The sequence below is a fragment of the Centrocercus urophasianus genome, unplaced genomic scaffold (assembly GCF_019232065.1).
Source record: "Centrocercus urophasianus isolate 14NV4802_14NV808 unplaced genomic scaffold, USGS_Curo_1.0 seq_15, whole genome shotgun sequence".
In the NCBI taxonomy this organism is placed as follows: Eukaryota; Metazoa; Chordata; class Aves; order Galliformes; family Phasianidae; genus Centrocercus; species Centrocercus urophasianus.
Window position 1 is genome coordinate 18,822,147 of NW_024884697.1, and position 27,433 is coordinate 18,849,579.

The following is a 27,433-nucleotide window of genomic DNA, read 5'->3' on the forward strand; positions in this document are numbered from 1 at the left end:
CGCCCGCCCTCAGGGCTCCCTCCTCCTGCGGGCGCGGGGAGCGAGGCGGCCGTTGTGCCGAAGCCAGGCGCCGCCGCCGCTAGGGGGCCCTCGGAGCCCGCGGAAGGGCCCGGCTCCGCCCGGGCTGCGGCGGGTGTTTACCCCCTCTTAAATGAGGCCGAGAGGTTGCCGTTCTTCTATTTTTAAGTACGCATTTAGGCTTCTGACACATGGAGAGGCGCCTGAGCGTGCTGGGGGTGCGGAATCCTACCCAGGGGTGTGTTTAATATTTGCACAGACTGCGTGCCACTCGGTGGAGGAAACAGCGAAACCAGCCTGAGCCCCACAGCGCCCTGAATGGGTGCAGCGAGAGGAGGGAAAACTGCGCTGGCTTGCTTTTGGACCAAGATCAAAAGGAGAAACTGGAAAGGAATAACAATGTAGAAACGTTCCCAAATTTAGCAGCTTTATTTTATTTTTAAAAAGCGTTCAGCTAGGGCTTCAGGGAGCTGATGCAGCCTTTCTGATAGAAGTGATTTAATATCAGAAATCTAAGATAAAACCGGGTCTGTGTGGGAGGGAAGGAGACGGGGGTTTAGACGAAGAACAGTCCTTGTAAATCAGGACAAGTGAGCAGAATGGAGGCGAGGACCCACTTCTTGCGGCTGTGGGTCTTCCACAAAACCAAGCTTTTTCTGCAAAGGAAAAACATCCTAATTAATTAGATTTATTTACAGCAACTGGATTTGGGATCAAAATAATTGCCTTGAGACCAAAGTGCAGCTGCAGTGTGCATTCCAGATGTGAAATGAAGCAGTGTGTTACAGGTGATTTAATTTTTTAATTTTAAACTCAGAATTGGTCAGGATCAGATCAATCAATAGATTTGTAGCATCATCTGCATTCATCCAACACAAAGGTGCTCTCACGCTGCCCAAATAAGCACACTGCATTCCAGGGACAAGCAGGGGAGCAACTTCCTGCCAAATTTAAAAAAAACAAAAGTCACCCTGAGAATGGTTCTGGGATGTAGGGAACTTCTGCATGGACCACAAGATATTCATTTGTGTTGCGGTTTGAAACTCAACTGGGCAACCACTGACCTCCAGGTAAGCAAATCTGCCAGGAACCCTCTGCTCCTGAGGGCCCCTACCAAGCTCCCGCTGCCTCCTGCTGCACTTCCTTTACAGGGGACACATGGTTCCCTTTTGTTCTTCCCATGGTTCAGGCAAAAAAAATAAAAATGGAAGAGTACCTGTTAAAAAAAATTAACTTTGCCATTTTCTTCAGGTACCCATTGAGACCTCAATCTTCCAGGCGCATCAAAGATTCTGTGACTCATCTAGCTTCTTTTCCAGCAGATAGTGATGACGAGTATTTATTTTTCTTAGTATTTTTTAAAGGAAAAGTGTTCTAAATGGATATGCTGTCCACTGATTTATTCAAACTATCAGTCAATCTAAGTAAATTGATGTATGTCATTTTGCTTTCCCTTTGTTATTCTTTCTTCCATATAGCTGTACAGAAGAATCACAGGCATACATTGTACAGCCCCAGTCTACTAAGATTGTTTTAGCTATCAGAAGTGACATTCTTTAAAAGTGCAGCTGGTTTTAATGCTTAAGTGTTTTGCACCTTTTAACCTCCATTTTGGATGACTGATGAATCACAGAATCGCAAGGTTGGAAACGACCTGCAAGATCATCTAGTCCAACCACCCTTTCATTCCTATTAGTACCACAAGTTACTAAACCATATCTCGTAGCTCCTCATCCAGGTGCCTCTTGCACACTGCCAGGGATGGCGACTCCACCACCTCCCTGGGCAGCCATTCCAGTGCCTGACCACCCTCTGAGAGAAAAAGTTTCCTAATGTCCAACCTAAACCTCCTCTGGTACAACTTCTGGCCGTTTCCTTGGGTCCTACTATTTGCCTGGGAGAAGAGGTCAGACCCTTTTACACCACAACCTCCCTTCAGGAAGTTGTAGAGTGCAATGAGGTCTCCCCTGAGCCTCCTCTTCTCCAGACTGAACAATCCCAGCTCCCTCAGTCGCTCCTCATAAGGTTTGTGTCCAGACCCCTCACCAGTTTCATTGCCCTTCTCTGGACATGTTCCTGGGCCTCAATGTCTTTCTTGTAGTGAGGGGCCCAAAACTGAACAAAATACTCGAGGTGCAAAGTACTACATACTCGAAGATGTAACTGGTCCAGGTTTTCAAAGGCCAGATAGTCTGTGTCCTCATAGGAGAAAAAGGCAAGCCCCTTTCTGGAGCTACACAAAGCCATTCACTGCTTTTGCTGTAGGAGGCAACCTGGGCTTGTGCACACAATGCACAAAGTCTTCTGCAGTTCAGTAGGTTAATGAGAATGAACTATGGGAAAAATTCAAAGTTTAATTATAATGTACTTTATTTCCTCAAAACTTGTGCTAGCAGATGCCAAACATTCTTATAAAAAGACCTCTGCAATGGGTTTCCCTTCAGTGCTGCCTTCACATCATCCAGTGCTTGGAGGAACAGGCCTTGCTATGCCCAGGGCATTGACATTCTGCAACAGATTCAGCAGTAAATAATCTGAAAGCCTATAGTGCCTAGGAGGAAAAAAAAATTGAGCCATTTTGAGCATTAGCTAACAAGTGATCCTTCTGAAAGAGAATAAAGAATGCCTACAAGAACTAGACCAGTTCCCCACACTATCTACTGCAGGTTGTGGTATCTTTGGGAGTAGAAACATCAAACAAGTTTGAATGTTCACTTAGGTAGTTTTAAGCCTTAGCTTACTGGAAGAAGCCTTAGCTGGGTTGAATGGTGCTGGGTACTACTAGACAACCAATCACATTTCACATAGAGGTAGAAAAGGATGTTATGGAAAGGAATGGCGGTGCTTACATTGAATAAAGAAACTTTTTAGTTTTCTCCTTAATGTGACAGGAACAGCTGCTATTCCTCTCTGTGAGTCTGAACACTGAAACAAGGACATATTGGGGACATATAAAGTTTCGGAAAGTGGCATAAGAAGAGTAGCACAATGACAGAAATCTAAATATAGCCTAGCAAGAGAAAGCGTGAAGTACTACTGTTCTGTTTGAGATAAGGCAATTGCCTCGGTAAACCCATTTTTAAAATATGGATGTTCTATCATTGCAGAAACTGTCTAGGGAGCATTTAAATTAATGCTACTCGTGTAATGCTTTTGCACGTATAGATACAGTTGTAGGGCATGTATATTTGAACAGCAAAATGAGTTTATCCAATAGTAACACTGGAGAATTAGCATGGTGCCCACATCCTATGTGTCTCTTTATCCTGTATCTGTGTTGTGAGTTGTGTAAAAACCTGATTTTCTCAGCCAAAAAAATAAAGCAGTTAACATCAGGCTGAGAACCTTAATATTGCCAGACAGATGTTAGCCCCAGTAGCTTGACTGTGACAGGGACTGCGGCGCTTCAAAAGCAATGCTCAGAGAAAGCACAAGGGAGGGTGTGTGCACAGTGTGCTACCCTTGCCTGCTTTCCTGAGCCAGAGTTGCATTGAGACTGATTTCTTTTTTTTTTCCCCCCCATTTTTAAATTTTTACTGGTAGACTAGTCCTCCCTGAATTTCTGTAATGACTTTTTGAGTTTGTCTACGCTTTTGGCCTGCGCAGCAGCCTGTGACAGTATAATTATGTACTACACAAAGAAATACCTGCTCTCTCCCCTTAATTTGACACCTGATAATTTCAGTGGATACCCTGTAGTTTCTGTGTAGGGAATCATCATTACCTCGTCACCTCTTCAACACCATCCATTGTTTGTAGCCTTCCTCATTAACCTTTTTCCAGGCATTAGACTGATCAGTATTCCCTTGTAGAAACTCTTCCCTGCCTTGGACCATCCTCACTGCCTTCATTTGTGTTCTTCAACTTCGGCCCTCTGGGAGGTGGAAGGATGAGCCTGCATGCAAGAGGCTTATCCAGCATGGGCAGGCTTAGTTGAAACAAACCACGAGAGTAGATTACAACCTTGTGCAGATTTGTTTCTGAATAGGCTTGATAAAAAAATCAAAGGTTCTGAGTCACAAAGAGGAGAAGTGGTAGTCACGTCTCTCTCTCTCTCTATATATCAGTTCTCATAACGGCATTAGGTAGTGAAAGGAATGAAATCTGAGTTCACATCTACTCATTTTTGAGAACTGAATCAGTGCCTGAGCTACAGGCTGATCTGGACTACGTATCTCTAGCTCCAGCTGCTCTGTTTTTCTTGTCAGAGCTCTTTTAAAGCTGCTGGAGTAGGATTGAACCCAACTCACTTTCCAGACGTGTCCTTTTAGCACTCAGTAAGGGAAACTGTTCCTTGCTCATGCTTGTCTCTGTGCGTTTTCTATGAATAGCAAATTACTGGGTGCACTTAGTAGCTGTTGCTTTACTTCTTTGAATAAGTCTGAGCTTACATCCTTGTAACATGATGGAAGGTGTAGCAATGACAACAGAGCAGCAAGGTCACAGGCCACAGCAAGTAAGGATTTGCTCAGGCACAACAGCAGCAGGCACAGAAATAAGGGAAAGAAGCTGCTTACCTTCAGAAGGCCTCAGGTATACAGAGATCTCCAGTCAGATATCCTTGCCTCCACTGCCAACCCTTAAATGAGGTGTGGGAAGGGTTGGATCCTGGGTCCACCCCCTCCAGTCACTCAGGTGCATTGCATGCACCTGAGCTCCCCTGACTTGGTCCTGCCTTCCCATTAGGTGTTCAATCACTGGTTCAAGCCCTGACTTAGCATTTCCACTAAAGTCCTCCAGAACATGAGGTCAGAATCCTAGTGTGTCAGGGTTGTTTTATCAAAAAAGTGCAATTGCTGATGGTGTAGTTTCTAATTGCTTATCTGTACCTGCATCCTCATAGGCAGTGGCTGCAGAAGCCCTGCTAGTTGTTGCTCAGGAAAGGAGGTTTTTGTTTTTATTTTTTTTGTGGCAAAATGCTTGTGGCCCCACTCTGACTACTCAGAAACATTTAGAAGTTGGGAAGGAGGCATTTCTGAGCTCAGTGCAGCCACCCATGTACTCCTACCAGGAAAGGTGCTTTAACAACACTTACACAACAAAGAGCTTGTCAACTTGGAACATTCTGTTCATCTTGGAAGCTAATGATATAATTTCTGCTGTGCATATAGTCCAGCAGCTTCTGATCCAAACAACACACAGCTTCTGCAATAAACCATGCCTCAGTGCCTAGCCCTCCCTACCCTTGCTCCTCTAGGCCCTTTCCTGCCAGTCCTTTGGAAACAGCCATAGGAATCCCTTGCAACGAAGAAGGAAAACAGCCTTTTTACTGATTGCCTTCCTGCACTTGAGACAAAAAAGGGACATATTTTGACTTTACAAACATCTTAGGTGAATGCAATTAGGGACAGTGTTGTTGGCCTTCAATAAGGCATGATGTTGATGCTGATTGGCCAGCAGTTCTCACTCTGCCCAGCACCTCTTCCATGGGGCTCTTTTTGTCTTGGAAATAGGCAGGGTATTTAGCAGCAACAGAAGTACTGCTTTCCCACCAGTTTTAGATCCAAAGGTTTTCATACAATGCATATGCTTGATTGCCATTTACTTTCAACAAGGTGCTGTTTCTGAACTAGAATGCCTGGATGATTTCTGGTCTCTTTAAGCCAGCATAGAAAATGCTTTGTCTTCCAGTTCCAGTTCTGCTCGTCTTCACACTGGACTTTTAAAACACACATAAATCAGTGTTCACAGTATAAAAAATGGAAAAAAAAAACCAACCAAAAACCAACTTGTTGACAGGTACCTTTTTGTTTTGGGGAAAGTTTGCATTTGCTTTTAAAACCACAACTTTTTCTGCAGTCTCAACAACCAATGAGATGTTACAAGTTGCTTGGGGACACAGCATTTGACCTGCACATGACTCAGAGTTCATCTGCAGTGCAAGAAGAACTAGCTGAGGTTTGCACATCTCCCTACCACATACCCTCTGGACATAGAGATTCATATCTCCGCATCTGTTTTATCATTCCTAGCTCGGCAGATGAAACTAAGCAATCTTGCAAGGTGCATGGCAGTCTTTTCCTTTCCTAAGAAAATCCTTGGCAAAATATGAGGATCTAGATGGCGTGAACATGAGCAGCATTAACTGCTCCAAAATCGGTACTCCTTCAAAACACCTGAAAGGCAGTTTGCTGATCTTGTGAAGATTATTTCCTTTGTCCTCTTCCATTATTAATAAAAGCCCAGGCTCTGCTGCTCCAAACATTTGAAAAATATTCCTTTCCACGTGATCTGTTTCAGAAAAAAGAAACTGAAACAAGAGCACTTCAGGGATAAGACCCATAGCTCAAGCATAACCGAGGCAAAACCAGGTTGCCTGCTACAGCATACTGCTAGAGGATCATAAGATCATTTAGATTGGAAAAGAACTTCAAGATCATCAAGCCCAGCTGTCAATCTGATCTACTGAGTCCCGTCACTAACCATGTCCCTTAGTGCATACTGAACTTCCTCGGACTGGAATTTAGCCAATTCTTTTGTACCATTCTAAAATGGTACTGGAAAGTGAAAGAAAAAGATGCCAAGTGCACACTGTTAGAAAAGCATCCTCAACCTCTTCTCTTCTGAGACAGCAACATCTTTTACTCATCTCAGGTACATGCCTAGAAGCCTCATAGGAATATAGCTGGCAAAAGCTCCTGTTTTGATAAAAGAGGAGGAGTCAGGACAAGTCAGGCAGTACCTGAGTTGAATCACTCTGAATATGCCTGATTTTCTTCATTGATTATGTTTTCAGAAAAAGAAGCGAAGCCTTGCTCCTCGTTTAGTTGCCCTGGTGAAGTGGCCAGGGTCCTGCTGGTGGAGCAAGCCCTGCACTGAAGCAACACCGAAAGCACTCAGAGAAACAGAGCATTTAAACAGAAAGAAAACAAAATAAAGCAGTAATCATTTTAAGATGACAAATCAATTTGCCTGCATGCAACACTGAGCCCTGTGTAACAGATAAAGTAGGCGATATGGTGTTGCTCAGTGTGGAATAAAATCATTCCCACGGTATTAGCTTATCTTCCAGTTTATACAGTGCCACAGAAACAAGCTGTGGAAACCTGGCACCCTGATGAACCTCAGAGGCGTAGTGAGGGATGGAGCAGGGCTGCAATGCTGAGGAAAAGAAGGCAGAGAGGGAAGGAACAATGCAGAGAGGAGCAACGTGGCAAGGAGAAGGGAAAAAAAAGCTTTCCACCTTTCAACAGTGATGAGCCTTTGATTCAGGTTGTTCATATCACAAAATTGTACCCAAAAGGACCCTAACTGAGATGTCTTTACTTTTTGTCATTTTGAGCTCGTGGTAAACACTCATAGGATATTTTTTCAAAGGAACAGAATGAGAGCAGAATGATTTTTATAGATCCAGAAAGTCAAACTACACAGGACATGAAAAAGTATAGTAACAAAAGTTTAAAATCTCTTCTGAGAGCATCTCTTTCTCCGTTTTGTTTTATTTGTCCTGATACTGTAGCTCTTTTCTGATATTTGTTGTCAATTTTCTCATTCAGAAAATAAAATATAGCAGTCTGCAGAAACTCGGGAGATTGCAGTGCATGGACAAAAGCTCACCAGATGGAGGTAAACAGATTCTACCCCTACTTTTCCTAATATTTCCAGGTCTACTTAATTTTGTTTTCAGCAAGAGTATTTTCCAATAGCTATAATCCTAATAATAATAATAACAATCTGATAAATAATAGAAGAATTATTAGCTATGTGAATGCATTGCAAAAGAAAGTACACAATTTTTTTTACTTGATAGTATTGCATTCAGGACTGTAAATGCTGCACCAGAGAGATGGCAGGAACATTGTTTCTGATTGTTTGCTAAGGCAAATTGTACTTGAGGTTAGGAAATACCTCACCATATCAATTTTAAATGCCTGAATTAAATTTAGCTGTGGAGAGGGAAGAAGAGTTCAGGATTACATGATCCGGGGACAGCTGTGCTATGGAAAGCCTATTTCTCCATCTCTTAGCCTTCAGATTAGAATTTAGCCCTACAGGTGATGAAATGACTAAAAATCCTGATGTAAATAACTCAGTGAAAATGGGAACACAGGACTATTTATATAAAAGGAGAATGCAGCAAGCCTGGGAAGCAGAGCATCTGCGTATAACCTGATAATAGCATTACCTTTGGGATAGTTACATGTGCAAGTATGCCTTTACACCAGTAATTCAGCTGCTACCTTGTAGCAATGTAATTACCCTTTGAAGACGGGCTACAGTTTCAATTCATTTACATTCTAAAGAAATTTCTTTCTTTTAATAATAAAAGCCTTTTCCATTTCTTAGTAGGTCTGAAGATCTTGACAGGGCCAGTGCAAGCTTGAGAATTCTGGGCAAAAGTGATGGCCCTCAAAGCACCATAACCATAACATAACCATAACATAAGAGGTTTAAGACCTCTGTCTCATCCAGAGAATCAGAGCAACCTGCGACAGACAGCTCTGTGGACACCTATCCAATCAGACGTGGTTCTATGGGAGGACCAGGCATTCCTATTTGCTAGCTTGCAATACATCTGTTTGTTAAGGTGTTGGTTTTGACTGGACCCTTGTGGACTGCTGGGGAGCAGCATCCCATCATCAGCAACTTGTAATGAAATCTGTTGGCTGCTGTAGGTGGGAGATAAGAGCTCTGCCTTCTCTTAGCAGATCACTACGAATCCAACACAGGACTTAGTGGTTTCTTCACTCAAAAATACCAACAGAGCTGGTAATAAGAACATGGAAGACACAACTCAGTATGGATTTGGATGGTGTGCAGTCATAAAGACTGCAAGGAATATGTTTTCTGAATGGATTAGTGAATCCATGTTGAATAGGAAGCTGCTCAGTAGATGCCGTGCACTGCTGGACACAGGACAGTGTGTGAAAAAAGGCAGATATAAGATTAATGAAATGTGACTATCAATGGTTGCAAAATGGCTGTATGCAAAAGCTGCAAATCTTTTTGTCGAATTTTGAGCTGTACTGAAACTGCTGTCTTAATCTAAGTTAATTTCTTATGCCCCTGTGGAGCTCTGTCACCTCATCTGGACATGCCAATCTTCCCTTGCAATTTTAGAAGGAGTGCAGAAGAGTAAATGAGGCTGGAGAGCAACTTTTAGATAGCTCAGATTAGGTGAGATGAGTTAGAACCACATCCCAGGGGTCAAATTATTGCTATTAGGCTCATCTGAATTCTGATATTTCCCAAGATTGCTGTATCCTTCAAGAGATTTTCTGGATGCATATGGAAGGGATCCATCAATTCCCAGATTGCATCAAAATTATTTACACCCAGGCTGCTCAGAAAGCTGAACTCTCTAGAGATCAGAGAACTGCTAAAATGTTCAAGTTCTTAATAAAGCATTTCCAGGTGAAAAAATAAGACATGTCCCTGCAGACTTGATAACCTCAGTGGCCCAACTGTTTGAGCTGTTCTCATTGAAGGTGTTTATTCTTTTAACAAAGATTTTCCACTTTAGTGAAAGTGTTGCAAGTATGATGTGGAAAGAACTTGCAATATATGATTTTGAATAGTGTCCTTCATTGCCTAGGGGCCTTAAAAGCAGGCCCCTCTGTGTCTGCTTTTGGAATTCCTATTGAAGTGGAGATAATTTTACCTAAGTAACAAAATAAATAAAATCTAGACAAGAATGCTGTTGCTGAGGCTGAATTATATTTAGCACTAACTCCTTGCAGGCTCTATTTTCACTCTGTCAATAACAGATGTGCTGTTTGCTGGGTATGGCTGAACAAATCTATTTTCAAATGTCTCCTTGACTCCTTCACAATCTGCTGCATTCCACTGATAGTACACTAAGCTGCTCAGTTGGGAGAAGAAATATGGGAGATGTGAACAAATTTGAACGTATCCTTTTTGGGAAAAAAGAAAAGAAAAGAAGCTGTTTGAGTTCTTTTTATTTATTTATGAATAAGTTGAATCAGGAAATCTAGCTTTGTAACTTCTAGCTCCAGGAACTGTGATAGGAACAATGATAATAAATATTAGCTCTTATTAGTGGAGAACTCTCTTCTGATTACTTACAGCTACTTATTTGCATACACCGTTTGTTTAAGTTGTACCCATGCCAGGAGTGCCTCTTTATGCAAGCACATACGGTCTTTCTCAAGGCATTGCAAGTCAACATGTGAAATTATATACTGCAAATATGTGCATTAATTCTCACTCAGGATAATTATAATAAATCAATTTTTTTTTTTTTTTTTTTACTTTTATAATAAAGCAACAGATTTTAAGTTGAAAATTTAATGACTCAATGAGGTTAATGATCAGAAACAGCACGCAGTTCTTGGAGAAATGGAAAGTATTTTTTTGCACAGGAACATTAAAATTCAGAGGCAAGTTTATCTTCAGGAAATATCTGTGCCTTATTTGACTGAGGGTAAATGATTGTCCCTTCAGTGCCACCTTATGTTGTCAAAAATCTTCTGTGAGGACTTTTAGAGAGTTACGGGAACTTCTGAAGTGCAGCATGAAGGTTGGATTCTTGGAGCCTTCCAGTTGGCCTATCTCACCCAACCCAGGTACTTCAGTGTTCTGGTCAAGATTCAAAACTCAGGAAACAAGCTAAAATTATACTTGTGATTTAAAACATGAAGGCTTTCTTTCAATTAGCTCTTCAGCATTGGCACTGATTTGCAATAAGGAACCTAGAAAAGGAGACAGAAATTCCACCCAAATAAATAGGGCTAAATCAACATTACTTTCTGCTAAATATGTTAGTTAATACTAGATGAAGGTGTAGCAAGCTTTATTACCTCTATAAATGCAAATACATGTGTGTTCATCTAGACTAGTTCCCAAAGGCAGTGAGGGTGTGCTATTGCTAGCAAACTCCGTGCATAGGGTCAGTGACCAACTTGGAGTTTGACTGGCACAAAACAGGCAGTATCCACACTATTAAACTCTCTTATCTGCCAAAATATGCAGTTTGCCTCTTGGGAGTGGTATGTTGATGCCTGAACTGTGGCCAAGAATGGTGTGGGAGAGTGTTTCTTGGCCTGGACTAGTGTGTTCTTAGAATTTAGTTAGTGAGTATAGACTGAGCCCACGTTCCCTTAGCAGTATATACTGCACATTATGCTGGGCTTCTCAGGAAAGAGCAAGGAGGAAAAGGGGCAGTTGGACCTTGTCTTGTTTCCCTCCAAACATGCAGAGTGGCTCTGCAGGGCCAAGAGGGGAGCCTGGTGTTTTAGAACAGGATACAGAGCTGGGATGGCCTGTTTCACCAAGAGCCCACACCCAGCTATTTTTGCCACTTGTTCTGGAGAGTTTATCAGATTTTTGATGTTAGCCAAATATTTGGCTTGGGTGCCTCCCTTCTTCTCTTCCACATGGCCCAGTTACATGCAGACTTGCAAAGTGCAGGAGGGGCTTCCCTGGCTTTCCTTTCTGATATTTGATACATAATAGTCAAAACATGTGTGGTGGGTTGGCCCCAGCTAGCAGCCAAAGCCCCTTGTGGCTGCTCAGCCCATCCTGCTCCAAGCAGGATGGGGAGGGGAGAAAATGGGAAAAACGAGAGGGAGAAATCCTCATCAATTACCGTTACAGACAAAGCAGATTCAACTTTAGAGAATTCAGCTTAATTTATTGACAGCTAAAATAGATATTTAATTACTGATTGGCGTAGTGGGAAGCAAAAGAAGAAATAATCATGTACACACACAGAAGAGACCTTTCCTCCCTGTTCCCAGGCTCAACTCCTTGCTAAGTATCTCTCTCCTCTCCTCCAGTGGATGACAAGTGTCCTGGGGGCTTGTACTGGGGATGTGAATGTTTCTCTCCACTCTTCCTTCCATCTCACTCTGTGCTCCGCTGTGGGTTTCTCAATATCTGCTCTGTCATGTTTACTCTATGGACTACAGGGAGTATCTGCTCAGCCATGAGGCACCTCCTTTTCTTCATCTTCTGACTTCAGATCCCCCTTTGCTGTTTCTCACACTTTTTTTCTTCCCCATTCTGCCTGTCCAGTGCTTCCTCCCCTTTCTCAACTGTGTTTCCCAGCGTTGCCACCAGCTTGGCAGAGGTGCTCAGCTGTGCTGAATCACAAGGAGCTCATCTGGAAATGGCTGTGTCTGACACAGAGCACAGAAGCCACCCCTACAGCCTGCCCCCAGCTACAGCATTGCCATGGACATCCTGTGCAATGGTAGTTTGTTTCAATGGCTACGCACTTTCTCGTTCAAACTTATTTGTGTTTGACCTACCTTCATCCCCCCTTTCCTCCCATCCTCTTTTTCTCTTCTTTCATTTTATTTGTTTCATCACTGTTCTAGGTAGGCTTTTCAATGCTAAAATGAAGACCTGTGTTACTATTCATTGCTTTCTTCCTTTGAAAGTGCTTAGGTAATGTACCTTGGTCTTCATTTCAGGTAAACTAAGAGAGACTTGGTTAATCTTTGTCACTCCAGCTCTCCGAAAGTTTAGTTTCTTTATCTTCTCCACTTTGTCAGAAGCCTTTATTAAAAAGGGCCCCAAGCCTCACACAGTATTTGTCTTAAATCACCTGCACCTGTAGCACTTCATTGGTTTTGTAATTCTCTTCAGCCCTTCCCTAGCTCATGCATTAACCTGTTTTTTGTGGCTATAGTTTTGGCATGGGATGCTCATAATGCCTAATGTATCCTCACCTACTTTCATTCTGTCCTTTATTTGATAAGTATAGTTTTCCCTTCCTCTTTCTTGAAAGGAGGAATATCCTTTGGCCATCCCTATTTCTCTGGAGAGGCTCAGATTACCATGCAATCTAGAAGCTTTGCTCTGGTTTACATTACTGTTTGCCACTTTTTCAGTCTTTGTCCCTGGAATTACAATTTACTCCTTGATCACTTATGAAAGCTGTCAAAGTCACAATTAGTGAAACTTTTCCACAGTCACTGATGACAGTCTAGTGACAATGATGTTTTCCACGAATAGAGTTAGCTTTCTCTGTTACTTCATTTGTTACCTAGTGGCATTTTTTAGATCAGTGTAATGTTGCATTAATTCAGCAGCTTTATGAAAGTTTAACTGTGGAGCTATGACACACTTAATCAAAGTTGTAATATCATTTTAGAAGTAATTCAGGTTTATTTGACAAGAGCTATTTTCCTAAAACCAAGCTGATGAGATTTTATTACATTCCAATCCTCTAAATCTTTTAAAAGTTGAACCAGTGAAAAATGGTGTTTAGTAATTCCACAGGGAAGACAAAAGTAAGAAGCTTGTTACAGCCAGGGCTTGTTGAGTTTATAGTCTAACCTATATCACAAAAAGAGGTAGGTGGCTGCATGTGGAACAGGATGAGGGCAAGATGGCACTGACTGATGGGTTAGGATGGGAAATGTAACAGTGCTTTTGCAGTAACCCCCATTCTGGTTCTTGTTGCTGCCTTCAAGAAGGTCTGAACTCTGCAGATCACTTTGAGTAGATGAGACATACTGATGTGAGGTGCCTGTTCTAAGTCCAAAAAAAAAAAAAAAAGCAGAATCATTTGGAAGACATGGACTGGAAGGAGCAGGCCTTGCTGTGATAACTACTGCATTCCGCCTCTAGGGTTGTGGGACCTATGGGGACATCCCTGAGGTGTCACCAGCTCAGACAGCCATGGAGGAACCTGACTAGGTCACATTCACTTTGCCTTTCCCAAATATCACCTTTTGTTTCTTCCCTGTCTTCTTTCTTCTCTTTTCTTATCTGGTTGTTTGTGCTTTCTCTCATGTGAGTCTCATTTATCAGATTAAGCCTGCATGCTTTGCAATTTTATACTAAGCCTATGGCCAAATAGGCAACTAAAAGAAAAACTACAAGCAAGCTGCTGTTTGGGTACATCTGTGACTGATAAGGCCACGCATTTATCTGCCATTCTTTAGCAGAGTTAGCACCAGAAACAGAGGAGACATTTATTAGCCCTTGCTTTTATTTGACTTTCTGTGATTTGTATTCAGGAAAGCCAGCTCAGAGTCTAGCTTTTGAAAAGCAATGACTGGTCTCAGTTATCCCTAAGTTTTTCTCTTCTCTTTCCCTTCCTCACTCTTTCCCATCTCCTAACAATGGTTCTTAACTTTAACACCATCTCAGTTGCTGACAAGTGATGGAGAAAGGGTTACTTCTTTATACATTTTTTGAAATTAAGAGAAAGGCTAGAAGGAACAGTTCTAAAATAAAAATCTCTATTGATGATTTTAAGTGCTCAATTGGGTACTCTTTCTTTCTTTCATTTTTTTTTTTTTTCTTTTCCTTTTTCTTAGTTTAGAAGTTTTAATGTGGTATTCTGTCATAGGGAAAAGTCCTCAGGAAACCTCTGTGCTTAAAACTTCAGGGATCATCTGTTTGTTTATCTCTATACAGTATATTTGTACTCTGGATCAGTTAAGACTCAGGAAATGAACATGGCTTATTTTCTTTGAGAGCCCTCCAACTTGTTACCTGGGAGGTTGAAATACTTTGTCATAAATGTTGACATTGTTCTCAGAAGCTTATTAACTGCTCTTGTCCCTCAGACCTGGGTCACGTAGCACATTTTAGCCTCCACCTAGGCCTGTCAGTGAACCATTGTAGAATGCAGCTCTCCCAGGTGCAACTCAGCTTTTCCCTCTCACACACTAAGCTGGAGCATACGGGAGGAGAAAAGGACATCTGCACAAAACAAAAAAGCATGGAGATGTGAGAAGTTCCTTTCTGAGTAGAATCGTCTGGTGGGCCCCTGGTTGTGTGAAAGGTCAAAGTCAAGGAAAAAGTGCTCAGCCTAAAGAATTCCACCAATCAACCAGCAAGGCTTATGGTGATCTACTAGGAAGGTCTCTCCTGCTCTGCTGCAGTCTGATTCCTTCCTTCTCTAAAGAACGACAGACACCACCATCATGAGACCCATCTGCTGGGATCACTAAGCATCATCGTACTTCTTCACAACTATGGCCCACTGGTGTGGACCATACATGAACATGAACACAAAACAAAAAGCTGGTTCTTAATCCAACCTTCTTGAACAGTCAGGAGATTTCCCTTCTCATTTACTATTTTCTGATGTAAATTATCCACAACCACAATTGCATACTAACCTTTAAGGTACCACAGTCTGGAGGCAAACATGAAAGTGCTTCTGAGCACATGCACTTTGTAGAAAGGCAGACTGTGGGGAGAAATACAGCCTAGGCAAGGCCACAGCAGGCCTGGCACTGTAAGTGGCATAACTAGCTGAGAGTAGCAATGAGAGGGAGCAAGTATCCTATTCAGATCCCAGGCCACACAGGTGCTCACGCCAGGGGTCCCTTCTGACAGTTTGGAGTAGTAGATAATTGAAGAAGTATTTCACCCATGAAAATGTGACGTATGTGGAATGTACCTCCAGCTTCGAGCTCTTGGTAAAGCTTGTTCTTTAGGTGTAATTGATGCCCTCATCAAAAAAAGTGAAGGCCAGAGTCAACTTAGAGAACAGAAGCAATCAGCTTTTGAAGTTAACCTCCATGTGTGAAACCACTATTGTGATTTCAAAGTCTCATTGAGTAGTAAATATAGAGCATGCCAAAAGTGATTTTGCAGTTAATAATAATGTTCTTCCATTTAAATAATCAGACTGTAGCCTCATTACAGCTGTATTGCATGAAAAACTATTTGTAGAGAAGAGATCTTAATCATCCACTTCAGTAAAATTTACAGGGAAACCAGCTTCAGTGAGTTAATTTCAAAGAATAACATGTTTGGTCTTGGACTATTCTTTCACAGCTGAAAAGAAAATCAAAGTGTTTTGAAAATTGTTCTGAAAGAACAGAAAATTATAAACAACACAGAGTGAATGACTTCTAACTGCCCCTTTGCAAAAAGGAAAAGAGAAGACTCACGAAACAGATCCTGCCTCCAGTAAGAGAAATTGATGTACGGACGGCCCCCAACACAGGAATTGGACACCAAAGACTTCAAGAAACAAAAAAAGCCAGATATTTTCAAACCTTCCAGATGGAAGATTTTGCTCTCTTACCCCAAGATCCTTTTACTCAAGAGGCAGTGTTGACATTGCTAATGAGGGATGACAAATGTCTTTTTAACTCTCTCTGTGGTCTTCTGTTCTGTTGTAAACAATGTACCTAATAACAGAGGAAATGGTCTTTTGATGCTGTTACTGGCTGGGGGGGATTTCAGATGACTGATGTAACATGTCAGTAACAGATACTTGTGCTTTAATATCTATAGATTTGTGGACTTTAAAATAAATATTTTGATTTTCCAAGCAGAGCAGGCCAGGGAGTGCCATCAAAACAAAACTATGTGTTCTGCTGGCCACGGGCTCATCCTGGGAGCTCATGACAAGGGTGTTTGCCCACAGTTCATATTCCTCTCCTGGTGCACCATAGGGCACATATTACTGTATCAGTTAGAAACTTGTTTACTGTGTGATAAACTCTTAAGCTACCAATTCCTCTGTTAACTCAGTGGTTTAAGGCTATGTTTCTTGGGGCTGAAAATGATAATAGCATGTGAGGGGCAACATTTTAAAGTCCTAACTTTGTTACAGCTTTCCTAACTTCCTTCTTATAGTGCAAGCATGTAAAAGGCATGCATTGGACTTGAAAGTCAATAGGATGCACATGTCCAATCTCTTGGGAACCTCATTCCTAAAATTATAGTCAGCAGTACAACAGTTAACTAAAGGGGTCTGATCCCTTCTGGAAGTCCCTTCCAACTTGAATTACCCCATGATCCTATGAAACTGGTGGTAGCTAGTATGAGCAGGAGACATGAGGTAATAAGGATGTGTGAATGAAATTTGTGTGAGAGTAGGTGGGCTGTGAACAGGGACTGGGGTGGGGAGGGAAGAAAAGATGAGAGCTTTTATGGGAAAAAAATAGATGAAGAAACAAGGGAGAGGTCACAGTAAACAGCAGTGGCAAAACTTACCTTGAGAAGTTAGTGAAGCTACGGGGGGTCCAAGTCAGGAATCCTGGTTATGCTAGAAATCAGGGTAATGTTCTGCAGGTGGAGCTGTGAAGAGATTAACCTCAGAAGGAAGTCTGTGAAATAGAACCAGATGATTTTAGGGCACAAGACAACAAGGAACTACTTCTCTCAGGCACTGAGATGGTTTTCTATTCAAACAGCTGAACTGCTGCTTTTTTAACCAGCGTTTCTTGAAAAAATTCCCCTTTGCCAGCTGTTTTGGGCAAATGCCTTTTCAGCCTCATCTTGCAAATGCATCTACACATGTCCCATCAGAGAGCACCAACAAAAGGTTTTGAGATCATTCTCATCCAAACAATGCAGACAAACTTTAGTTTAATGTAAAATTTGGGGTGGGAAACTGACCCCAGATGTGCTGAGCTACCTGTCTGTGTGTGCCTGGCCATGACACAGCTGCACCTTTGCTGGGCACGAGGAAGGAGCGGAACAGCAGAACAAGGATATGTGTGTTGGACATAGGCTGTCTAGCTGCTGGCACCACAGGGTCTTCATGCTTTGCTTCCTTTCAAGGTATATTGCTGTTATCTGTAAATAGATGTTCAGTTCTAAGAAATTTGTATATCTAAACAGTGACTGCTGAAGACAGGAAGAGTCATGTGAGTATGTCCAAGAGTTAGTGTAAAAAGCCTACGACACACTAAGAGAAAGTTATACCTCATACTCCCCAAAGCATTTACGAGCTGGCTCACAAATATTCATGGATTTTACTGTCTTCTCTGCAATAACACTAAGTCTACATTTGCTTCTGAAACATATTCTAGATGTGTAGAGTGAAGGTTAAATTTTAACAGAGATCTTTCATGATATAACTGTTCCCTTTCTCATTTACGTCCTGAATAAGGGTTGATAAATGTTCACATTTGCAGTAAAATTCAGAAGCTAAGAGGGTTTCATCTTGGCTTTGCAGTGACCATATGCGATCAAGGGACTATTAATATTGATCATCACAGTCTAATTCAAAGAGCAAAACTCAGGGAGTTAAAGCCTTGGGTAAGACTTGTAATTTACTGTTATGGGGAAAACTTTATGGCTAGCTTTTGGGTTAAAAATCCCTGAGAGTTTTCTGCAGGAAAGTTTTATTAAAGATGCATCGAGTTTAATGCAGCTACACAACACCCTCTGCTTACATATATAGATATGTACATATTTATGCATCTGGAAAATCAAATTTCCTTGCTTATGTTACATGAGATTTTAGACTACTTAAGAAGAATAATCTTGAAAATATCGTAATTCTTATTCTTCAGTTCTCTTATTTCTAGTATCTTTTAGCTCATTCATCTCAACCGAGTTCTTTTTCCCCCTGAAAAACCCCCGAAGCCCAGACCAAAGGACCATCCAGAACCCCTGGGATGACTTGCTCCTGCCATCATTTCTTAGGCTGACACAGGTCTGCTTTGTGGAGCAATGCATCTTCTCAGGGCACTAAACCAGACCTTCAGGGGTCCTTCGTGGTTTTTCTTTCCCAACCTTGTATTAGAATTCTTTTTCTTTATAGAACCACAGAAAATGGTGAGCTTGGAGATAGCAGTATTGCTGGATCAGTTTTCATCACGCAGAGCACTGCCAGCAGGTTACAGGTGGGAGCCAAGATCCAGAATCTTCAGTTTTATTCCCAGCTGTGCATTAACTTGCTCTCTTACCATAGGTGAGTGATTTTTATTAATTAACAATTGTATATATTTATTGCATCAGCAGAAAGAAGATCCCTACCTCACAGGGCATAATTTATGTTTGTAAAACACTTGAGGGTGCCTTGGTGAAGACAGTAATTGTTCCAGAGAGCAATCCTAATTCCTAATGGCCAGGCCCATGGCACTCCAGCTCTGACACTGCAGAGCAGGCATAAGGACAATGTTATCAATCTGAAGCATCGTACATTTCATTCCATTTTCTGTCTACCTTAGCTTTCAGTTTCCTCCTTCTCATGCTGATCGTGTTAAAGCACAAAATGTATTGATTTTAGAGCAAGTATAATTACCTAGAGAGGCTGTGGGTGCCCCATCCCTGGAGGCATTCAAGACCAGGTTGGATAGGCCCTGGGCAGCCTGAACTGCTGGGTGGCATCCTGCCCAGAGCAGGGGGTTGGGAGTGTGTGGGGTTAAAGCCCCTTCCAATACAAACCATTCTATGCTTTTATGATAATTGATTTTAGAGTAAATTACCTGAAGACTGCGGGAGAGATCCAGAGTCCAATCACTTGAGATTTTCCACATGCTTGGATGGATCTGGAGAAAACAGCGACAGCATTTGCAATATAGGAATAGCTAGAGAGTGCTCAGATCAGTACTCCAGCTATATCAATGCATAAAACCATGTTGAAAAGACAGGGGAGTGCAGATGGGGCTGATCTGATCAGCTTCTTGACTGTAGGCATGGTGAGATGGCTGTTAGACACAAGTCAGATCATTCGTAAATACCACAGCCACATTCACACAGCACAATTTGACTACTCCATTTTGAACAGTAGAGGTGAAAAAATTTGTGTTGCTAGTTCTGTAATGGATAATGGTGAAATGTTGTAAGTGAACTTTACAAAAACATTAGCCTAGTTTCCCACCACATAAAGTAGAGTTCCAGCCTAATAGTGTCTAAAACTTCACTATGCCTAATTCCTGGGTCTTAGATCCAAGGAAAACACCTCTAATGAGGTCAGAAATCAACCCATTAGCAAAAGTGAAATATGCAGGCTTGTAGGCTAACATTCCCTTGCTAAAAGAATTTCCTTCATTAAAAAGAAATCCTAATTAAAACAAACAAAAAGCAAACAAAAACAATTAATCAGAGAGAATTTCCACTGAGAATTTGAAGTATCTGGGTTTGTTATTAAGAACTGCATGTGTGATTTCTGTACTGCATACATAGCAGCTGTGCCAAGCACGTGGCCAGCCGTGCAGATGCAGTTTTGTTGTTTCATAGCTGGAACAGACTCATGGAACCATGCTGCCCACATGGTGCAGCTCATCCCAGCCTCAGATCCTTGGCAATGGAAAGGGGACGGGGTTTGCGAACTAATGGATGTCCCACCTGAGATCCTTTCCTTTGGCTTCCTACTTGTCAGCAGGGCAAAATGGTGCCTTCACTGAGGTTCTGGTGGAGTATAGCAGTCCTGGGGGAAAATCTGACAGCAGCCATAACTTGGAATGGCTCCTTCTGGCCATCATGTCTCTGAGGTACAGCTCTCTCCTCCCTCCAGGCTTTTATTTCCTGGTCCTAGTCAAACGTCATCATGACCCCAGTGTACTTCCTGTCCATCTGCCCTTGGGCTTTTGATGAAGAAGGGCTACAACCAGCATGCCTTCCCGCCAGATAGCTGAGACATGGCTGTAGGTCATCAGCGGTGGATGTTTTCTGATGGCTCTGCAATCACCAACCAGAGGTAAGTTTGTTAAGCAGAAGCTCGCCATGTCTGGCCTGGAATGCGCTGGGCTCTGCCAATCCCCAGAGAACATCAGCTGTGAGCACAAAAAGCCCATGGCCATGACAACCTCACACAGGGCAGCACTGCTGGCCGTGGGCTGGGAACTTCTGCAGGACTGCAATGAGAAGTTTTTTAAGAGTTTAGGATGAATAATTCAGCACTCCTTTAATTTGAGAGTTTTAATAACGGCAGTGTGTGTGTCCTGCCACATTACTTCAACCTTGCAATGAAGTACAAATAGATGTGATTCAGACTCTAAATATTTAAAGCAAAAATCTAATCTTAGCTACATTGTGTATGCTGTCATCTCTAAAAGCTGATAAAGAGAGACAATGACGGACAGCAGAGATTGAAATTAAATTCAAGCTCTGTATTAAAGAACTCGCACCGCTAATTCACATGAATGATTAACCACGGAGAGACTCGAGTCTGCACGCTACAGCACTGCCAGAGTGCTCTTTGTTGTCAGAGCCAGAGAACAGCCAAGGGAAGGAGGAGCCATGGACAGCCAGTCGGTGCCCTAAGGGCCCCATGTCTCACCCTGAATCATTGGCCAGGCGCTGATCCAGCAGGGAGTTAGAGGTGCTCTGGGGTGCTGCCCGCATGTGGCTCGCTCATGGGCTCTTCTAAGGCATCTGCTGTTGACCTCTATCAGAGTGAGCTCCAGACTTCAGGTAGCGCTTGAACCAGCTCCAAAGGTCTGTTCGTGCTTCAGATGTCAATAGCGTTGTATGTAACCAGGGGGATTTTATTAGCAAAACAAACACGGCTTAGTTTAGACAGATGGAAATATTTTGTGTTTCAGTAAGACCGTCTGCTCCAGCATAAAAATCCTCTTCTGTCGTTTCGCAGTGAGCTGAGCATGGGAGGGCTGGGTGCCCGCAGGGGCACTTCGAAAATGAAAAGCGTGTGGATAATCCAGGCAGTGATTGTTTCCTTCCTTGGGCTTTCGGTGGAATGCGGAGCTGTGTTCCAGCGAGAGCCACTGGAGCACAAGGTAAAGACCCTCTAGAAGCAGGATCACATGAAGGAGGATGAGGAAACCGGCCAGGCCCTCAACAATGAAAATCCGAGTAACGTCCTTGAGGCAGTTTTACTATTGTGAGCATTGCCATGGACCCAGATGCAACTGCAGGAAACACGGATTTTGGTTTATTTCTCATCCCATGGATTGGCGTCCAGGCTCTGCAACCAGCAAGTATGATCTCTTACTGAATAGGAGCAGAGCCGCAGGAGAGGAAAGATTAAGGGTATCAAAGGAATACATTTTTCATTTCACTCCTTTCTTATTACAGTAGATTAAAAGGAGAAAAAAAAAGAGTTTTGTTCGACATTCAATTTTGCAGAGAATTAAATAAGCCAAAAACATTGTTCAGAATTAGAGCACTGAATAAAGGATTTCAAAAACACAGTGTGTGGTTCGTGGTGGGATTTTTATTTCCTTTTAAGACAAGCCATATACAGCTGTACCAGAGCTATTGTCCTTTGTCCCGCCAAAGAAATAGTTTCTTTCTAAAGTGTTCAATCCACTGAGACACGTAGGTGCTTTGAAAACTCAAAAAAGAAGAAGGAAACCACTCAGACTCTCTTCTGGTTCAAATGACAATTATCTGAAAGGCAGCAAAGAATCAGGAATATGTGGATAAATTAAGCAGCTTTTGATTGCCTGACTGTGAACCGTAGTGGGATTTTTGTCTTCTTTGGGAATGATACCCTGCAGCAAGCAGTGTGCGCAGACAAGATGGAAGTTGGACCCAAAGGAGTGGTGCAAGGGCACTGATCGCTCGTAGCCCACATGGCCATTACAAGCCTGCACAGGAGAAGCCACTTTCATTTCTCGTAGATGGAGAGATATTCCTTGCCATTGAACCTCAAGGGGCCACAATTTGAAGAAACAAAAAAAAAAAATAAAAATGTTCTGATTCCTGTGGGTCAGGAGAGTCTCTCTTCTTTCTGCTCTGCAGGGACTGTCAAACAAACAGCAAGACTTCCATCACCATTTTCAAGCTGCACCAAGACCAATGCTAGCGAAAGCAGAAGGCCAAAAGGTGGAACCTCCTTTACAAGTGTACCTTTCAGATTCCTCATTATGAATGGCAGGAGAGTTCTCAAAATAAAAAAGACAAAAACACAACCTGGGCAAGTACAGAGGGGACAGAAGTTCTGACCATTTCAGCTTCTGTGTGCTGTTGTCTTTCATTCCCCAGAGAATTCCATGCTCCAGACAGGGCTGAAGAGCAGAGGGGCTTGTGCTGTGGGGAGTCTGGAAAGCTTCAGGATCTGAGCATGACTGCTCTGAGCTGGGAGTGAGGATGAAAGCAAGTCACAAGGACCTCGGTGCTGACATCTCCAGTGCAACAACTCCACTGACTCAAATTGCCAAACTGCAGCCCAACTGAGTGTTAACCAGAATACCAGAGCACTCTGGCCAGTGGTTGGTAGAATAATGGCAGCAGACATCTTCCTTTTGACGTCTGCAAAGTTGGCTGCCTCATGGCTCTGGCAGATTGTCCACAGATAGAGGAAGAGACAAAGAGCCAACCTAAAAAACCCAAATCTATAACTTTTTTTTTTCTAAGAGAATACGATAGACTTGGAAAAAATCTGAAGACAGGGCTATCTTTCCTCACAGTGACGTTTTTCAGAAAGGAAGTTCTCGTTACAACATGAGCCTAGGTATACATGGGAAACCTGGCTTGAGCCTTAAAGCTGTGCAGTAAATGGAGGTGCTGCGGCTGCAGGAAGTGTGTGAAAGGAAGATTTCTGGATCACTTTCAGAGATTTTAGGCCAAGTGAGCCCATAGTGCCAAGACATAATATGACTGAAAATGGTTTTGTTAATAACACAGCTTGAGCAGCTGGAACAGCAAAGGGCCGACCACAAAAATCTCATCAGTGCCGGTGAGTCCAGGGCAGCTGAAATTCAAGCTCGGAGCCATTCCAGATCGTTACACAGCTGGCTAAAAAATAATCTCCCATGTAACAAGAGTTTGGGAATTTGGGAATGGATGAACTTCAGTTTGAGTTCCCGAATTCTCCGTACAATTTTTTTTATTGTTTATAGCGATGGTTCCAGCAATCTTCAGGCTGCCAGAGTATCTGGTTTTAGAGAGTGCAAGTGGACACAGCTCAGCCTGAGCAGGCTGACCACGCACCCAGCACAGCCGTCTGCAGGATGGGAGGCTCACATCTGGCAATGTGACAGAGCAATGACAAAAACCATCCCTTGAAGCGTAGGGCCTTAAGTACACAAGCTGGCCGAGGGGTCCTCTGCCCATAACCACATGTTCATAAATATAAGAAGACGCAGCATTGGAAGAAGATCTAGGAATGTGTCAGAGGGAAACCTGGCACCCAGGCGTAGCAAGTAAACTGACCAAGTTGCTCAGCGGAAGCATGGACCTTGTTCCATCAGCTGAGATCTCTATTTGCTCGTTTGCAGGCACAAGCAAGCAGCACAGCCCCGTGGCTTTGGAGATGCCGAACTCAGCAGTGGGTCTCAGAGCTGGGGGAGGCGTTGGCAGTCCCTGCCCTGCACCAGGGTGGGTGGGTGTCCCAGCAGAACAGCTCTGTCCCCAGCTGCCACTGTGGCTCCTATTGTGCAGAGAAAAGGTTCCTGGGCCCAAAAAAGAGCTCCTCAGAGGGGCTGCAGAGGGGCTGAAAAGGAAGGAGACCCCCAGTGGGCTTTTTTCTTTTATCTTGCAGATGAGCCAGATGGCAGGAGTAGCAGAAACCAGAGGAGGAGCATGAAATGTTTAAGAATCAGATTGCTAAAATGCAGGGAAAACTGAAGCCAAAAACTAGGCCTGGGCAAAACAGGGCACCAGAGTGGAAAAACAAGCACAGGAGAAATGTAGCCAAAAGGCAAAAGAATAAAATATAACAGCTAGGATCCATTCAAATTCCGACTCTGTGCTATCAGGAGAGGAGACAGAGAAACCAAAGTCCCCTTTGTAGCTGCAGCTGCTCACAGTTATTGGCCCCACGCTGCCTGTGCTGTGGTGCCCAATGCCTGCAAATTTCTCTCATGATGTGAAAAAAGGGCAAAAGGACAGAGTGACCGGTGGGTCCACCTCACATCTTGCACACAGCAGCAGCAGCAGGCAAACACTTGGCTCATCTCACAAGTGGGAAGGATTGGCAGCATTGCCACTGCCCAGGGCAGCTCCTGCCCACCCACAGCCCGTGATGGTGGCAGCACATAGCATTCCCCCTGCAAGCCCTCCTTCCTTCCAGGGCTTCCTGCTCCCTCTGGAAGGATGCCACTGAGCTGCGTTTCAGGTGACTTTCAGATAGGGTTGCTGTCAGGCAGGAAGACGCCTTGCTATGGGATGCTGGAACACATCCTCTCTTCTCAAGAGGACTCTCATTTTTCAGAGCAAATGCCCATATGAGGGGCGTGACGTCAGCCCCACCATCTGTGGGACACGCCGTGCTCATCCATTACCAACCGCAGACTGACGGGCGCTGCTGCTCCATCAGCCCCAGAGGAAGCATCGCAAACCCAGCAGCCACCCCCGTTTCAGTAATGATCCCGTGACACTTTGTGGAAAAAAAACCAACATTGTATTTGATTTACAATTAACAGGATTTACAAATAATGACAAAGAAATGGATTAGCCATGAAATTAAGATGCTTTTGTTGATGAAGAAGTAGCTGGCAAAGCAGCTTTATGTAGCAGTCATGTACCTCAGTCCTACACGGTGTACAATAACTTACAGCCCAGGCAAGGTCAGGAACAGTAATACGCAAATGCAACGAGTCGAGTACAAAAACAAAACAAAAGCCCTCTCAGCCTGCTGGCCTGGCATTGGTGAGGCTTCCCATTTCTGTAGCTGGTGGGAAGATCCACTGACAAACACCAGGAAGCTTTCCAAAAAGAAACAAACAAATCAGCCAACGGTAGAACCGACCTTACGGCCACGCGGCAGCCTGGGTCAGCGGCCGAGGCTGGGGGTGGGCGCTGGGCAGGGCAGGGAGTGAACTCACACTGATGGCAGCGCTTCCCTAAGATGCTACTTCACTGCCAACACTGGCGAGACAAAAGGGAACGAGGATCTCTGATGTGCAATACAGCAATTGAAGAAGGCGTACCGAGCTTTTGGATTTGTACGTAGCTTACATACGTTGTAAGCGCACACTTCCCACTGGTGACTTTAACTGTCTTTGCTATGGGTTGATGGTGTTGTTTGATCAGAGGCAGAATTCCAAGGCTCAAAACAGTGGTTTTCAACACGTGGGCATACAGGTTTTCCAATATCGTACTAGTATTTTACATCACAAATACAATAAAAAGAAGTGATGGTAATTCTAGGACAGTTCCAAATAAAAAAATCATCAGAACCATTCTAAAATAAGATATTATACATAATCAGATCATGTTAAACAACACACTCTCGGCAAGCAGCTAATTACAAGCATTCTGCTGGTCATGGTTTTCACACAAAAGTCATTCAATAGCACATAAATATTTCTTTTTCTGATCTGCTTCTTTTTACAAAACCATTCATCAGATTCACAGAATTAGTACAAGTAAGGCACATTAGCATATATCATTAAACTCACATTGATAACAAAGGGTTGTGAAGATTTAAGGACTAATTCTCCTTTGTGGTGACTTCTGAACCAAAAGAGACTCTCTATCAGAAGAACCCTCCTCACAGCCACGGCATCACTGTCACTTCCATTGCAGCCAACCGTGCTGGGCGCAGTACTGTGCTTTACTGTGGGCATAAATAATTAACCTAAGAACTGTGTGTGGCAGCAAAACCCATTGGCAGATCTCACAGAGAAAGTGGTCACGTTGTTTACTACGTTCTGAGCACAGACGAAGTTTTGGAGCTACGTGGGAGTCAATTTCCAGTTATCAAAATAAAAGGGGATATTGCATGGTTCTCTGAATATGCGGTTATTTTCCTAGTACAAATATTGCTTAAAATATAAAGGACGCTATAATATTGAGTTACTTGCATAATGAATTCTAAATGCTGATGTCTTAGATTGTATGCAATTAACTGAACTACAGACTCGCCTTCCTCCACCCCCCACCCTGCCCCCAGCCAAAGGACTCTCCTTCCCACAGAAGATTCATTTACACACAACACAGCTTTTAATTAGAAGCATAATTTACAGTAAAAATTTTTTACATTACACCTCTGCTATCAAAAAAACATGAAATCTTTCATTTAAAGTTGTAATTACACATTAAAAAATAGAACACTATTTCCTTAACAGGAAGAATGAATTTGAACATCTTCAGATCAGATTTCTTTATTGCGGCTTTCGAGTCAAAGGTCAGTCACTTTATTCTCTAACGCAGCTGCTATTTGCTGTAAACGGAAGGCGAGCTGCATTTTTTGTGCAGCTGGATCCTCTTCAAGTGCATTTATAATCTGGAAGAAATAAACACAGAATGTTTAGAATCCTTTAGCTTAAAATATACGACGCCATTCCCAGACCGAGTGTTTGACACTGCTTTGGTTTCCAAGCCTTTTGCATTCACCTGGTGCTGGAGATAAGGTCCTTCTATGGGTCCCACATTCTGTTTTACACATGAAGACAGTAAAAGTGACAGCCTCCGTTATTTTATCTAAGTTACCACAATGTTTTGCATTACGCTGGGATCCAAGAAAATTAATAGATAGCACTTTTGAAATATTGCACTGCAAGGTGGAGCAGACAGCAGGAGAAACATCAGAAACACCGCCTTTACAGCCAGTTAAGAGTTTTACTTGCAGAGCACCCTCGAGGGTCATTTACCAGCAGTAATTAAAGCTCTCTCCCATCAGCTTTGGCTATGGACAGCTCCTGGGTGCCACAAGTGGTGGCACTAAGCACTGGCAGTCTGTGAGCAGTGAGCTGAAGGACACGGGTCATCACAGTGCCGTCGAGCTGCCAGCCCCCCCTTTGCTTCCCCAGGTAGAGCTGTGCACCACACGGCTCAGGAAGCACAGAGCCCATAGAGCCCATCGGAGCAGTGGCCCTCACACAGCTCCACCGTATGGAGTGTGTGCAGGAAGGGTATGTGCAGGAAGGGTATGTGCAGGAAGGGTATG

General features: G+C 43.1%; 1 protein-coding gene and 2 long non-coding RNA genes across 7 annotated transcripts in view; 1 reads left to right on the forward strand and 2 right to left on the reverse strand.

Annotated features, from left to right (window-relative positions):
* Positions 1-446: 446 nt before the first annotated feature.
* On the reverse strand, positions 447-20,130 carry LOC122158953. 2 transcript variants are annotated; one of them, XR_006168365.1, is made up of 4 exons: positions 19,984-20,130; positions 19,122-19,184; positions 16,897-17,009; positions 447-674 (listed from the first exon to the last, which is right to left on the reverse strand). It is a non-coding gene; the product is annotated as an uncharacterized LOC122158953 (long non-coding RNA). The 2 variants fall into 2 exon arrangements; XR_006168364.1 differs by lacking the exon at positions 447-674 and adding an exon at positions 10,195-10,670.
* Positions 20,131-20,205: 75 nt separating this feature from the next.
* Positions 20,206-21,786, forward strand: LOC122158952. The gene is made up of 2 exons (XR_006168363.1): positions 20,206-20,335; positions 21,230-21,786. It is a non-coding gene; the product is annotated as an uncharacterized LOC122158952 (long non-coding RNA).
* Positions 21,787-24,924: 3,138 nt separating this feature from the next.
* PLXNB2 (plexin B2) overlaps positions 24,925-27,433 on the reverse strand; it is a 248,929-nt gene continuing 246,420 nt past the window's right edge. For all 4 annotated transcript variants that reach the window (XM_042815708.1, XM_042815709.1, XM_042815710.1 and 1 more), the window contains one exon: positions 24,925-26,770. In XM_042815708.1, the coding sequence (XP_042671642.1) occupies positions 26,666-26,770 (105 nt within the window). In that variant the 3' untranslated portion in view covers positions 24,925-26,665. The remainder of the gene's footprint in view (positions 26,771-27,433) is intronic.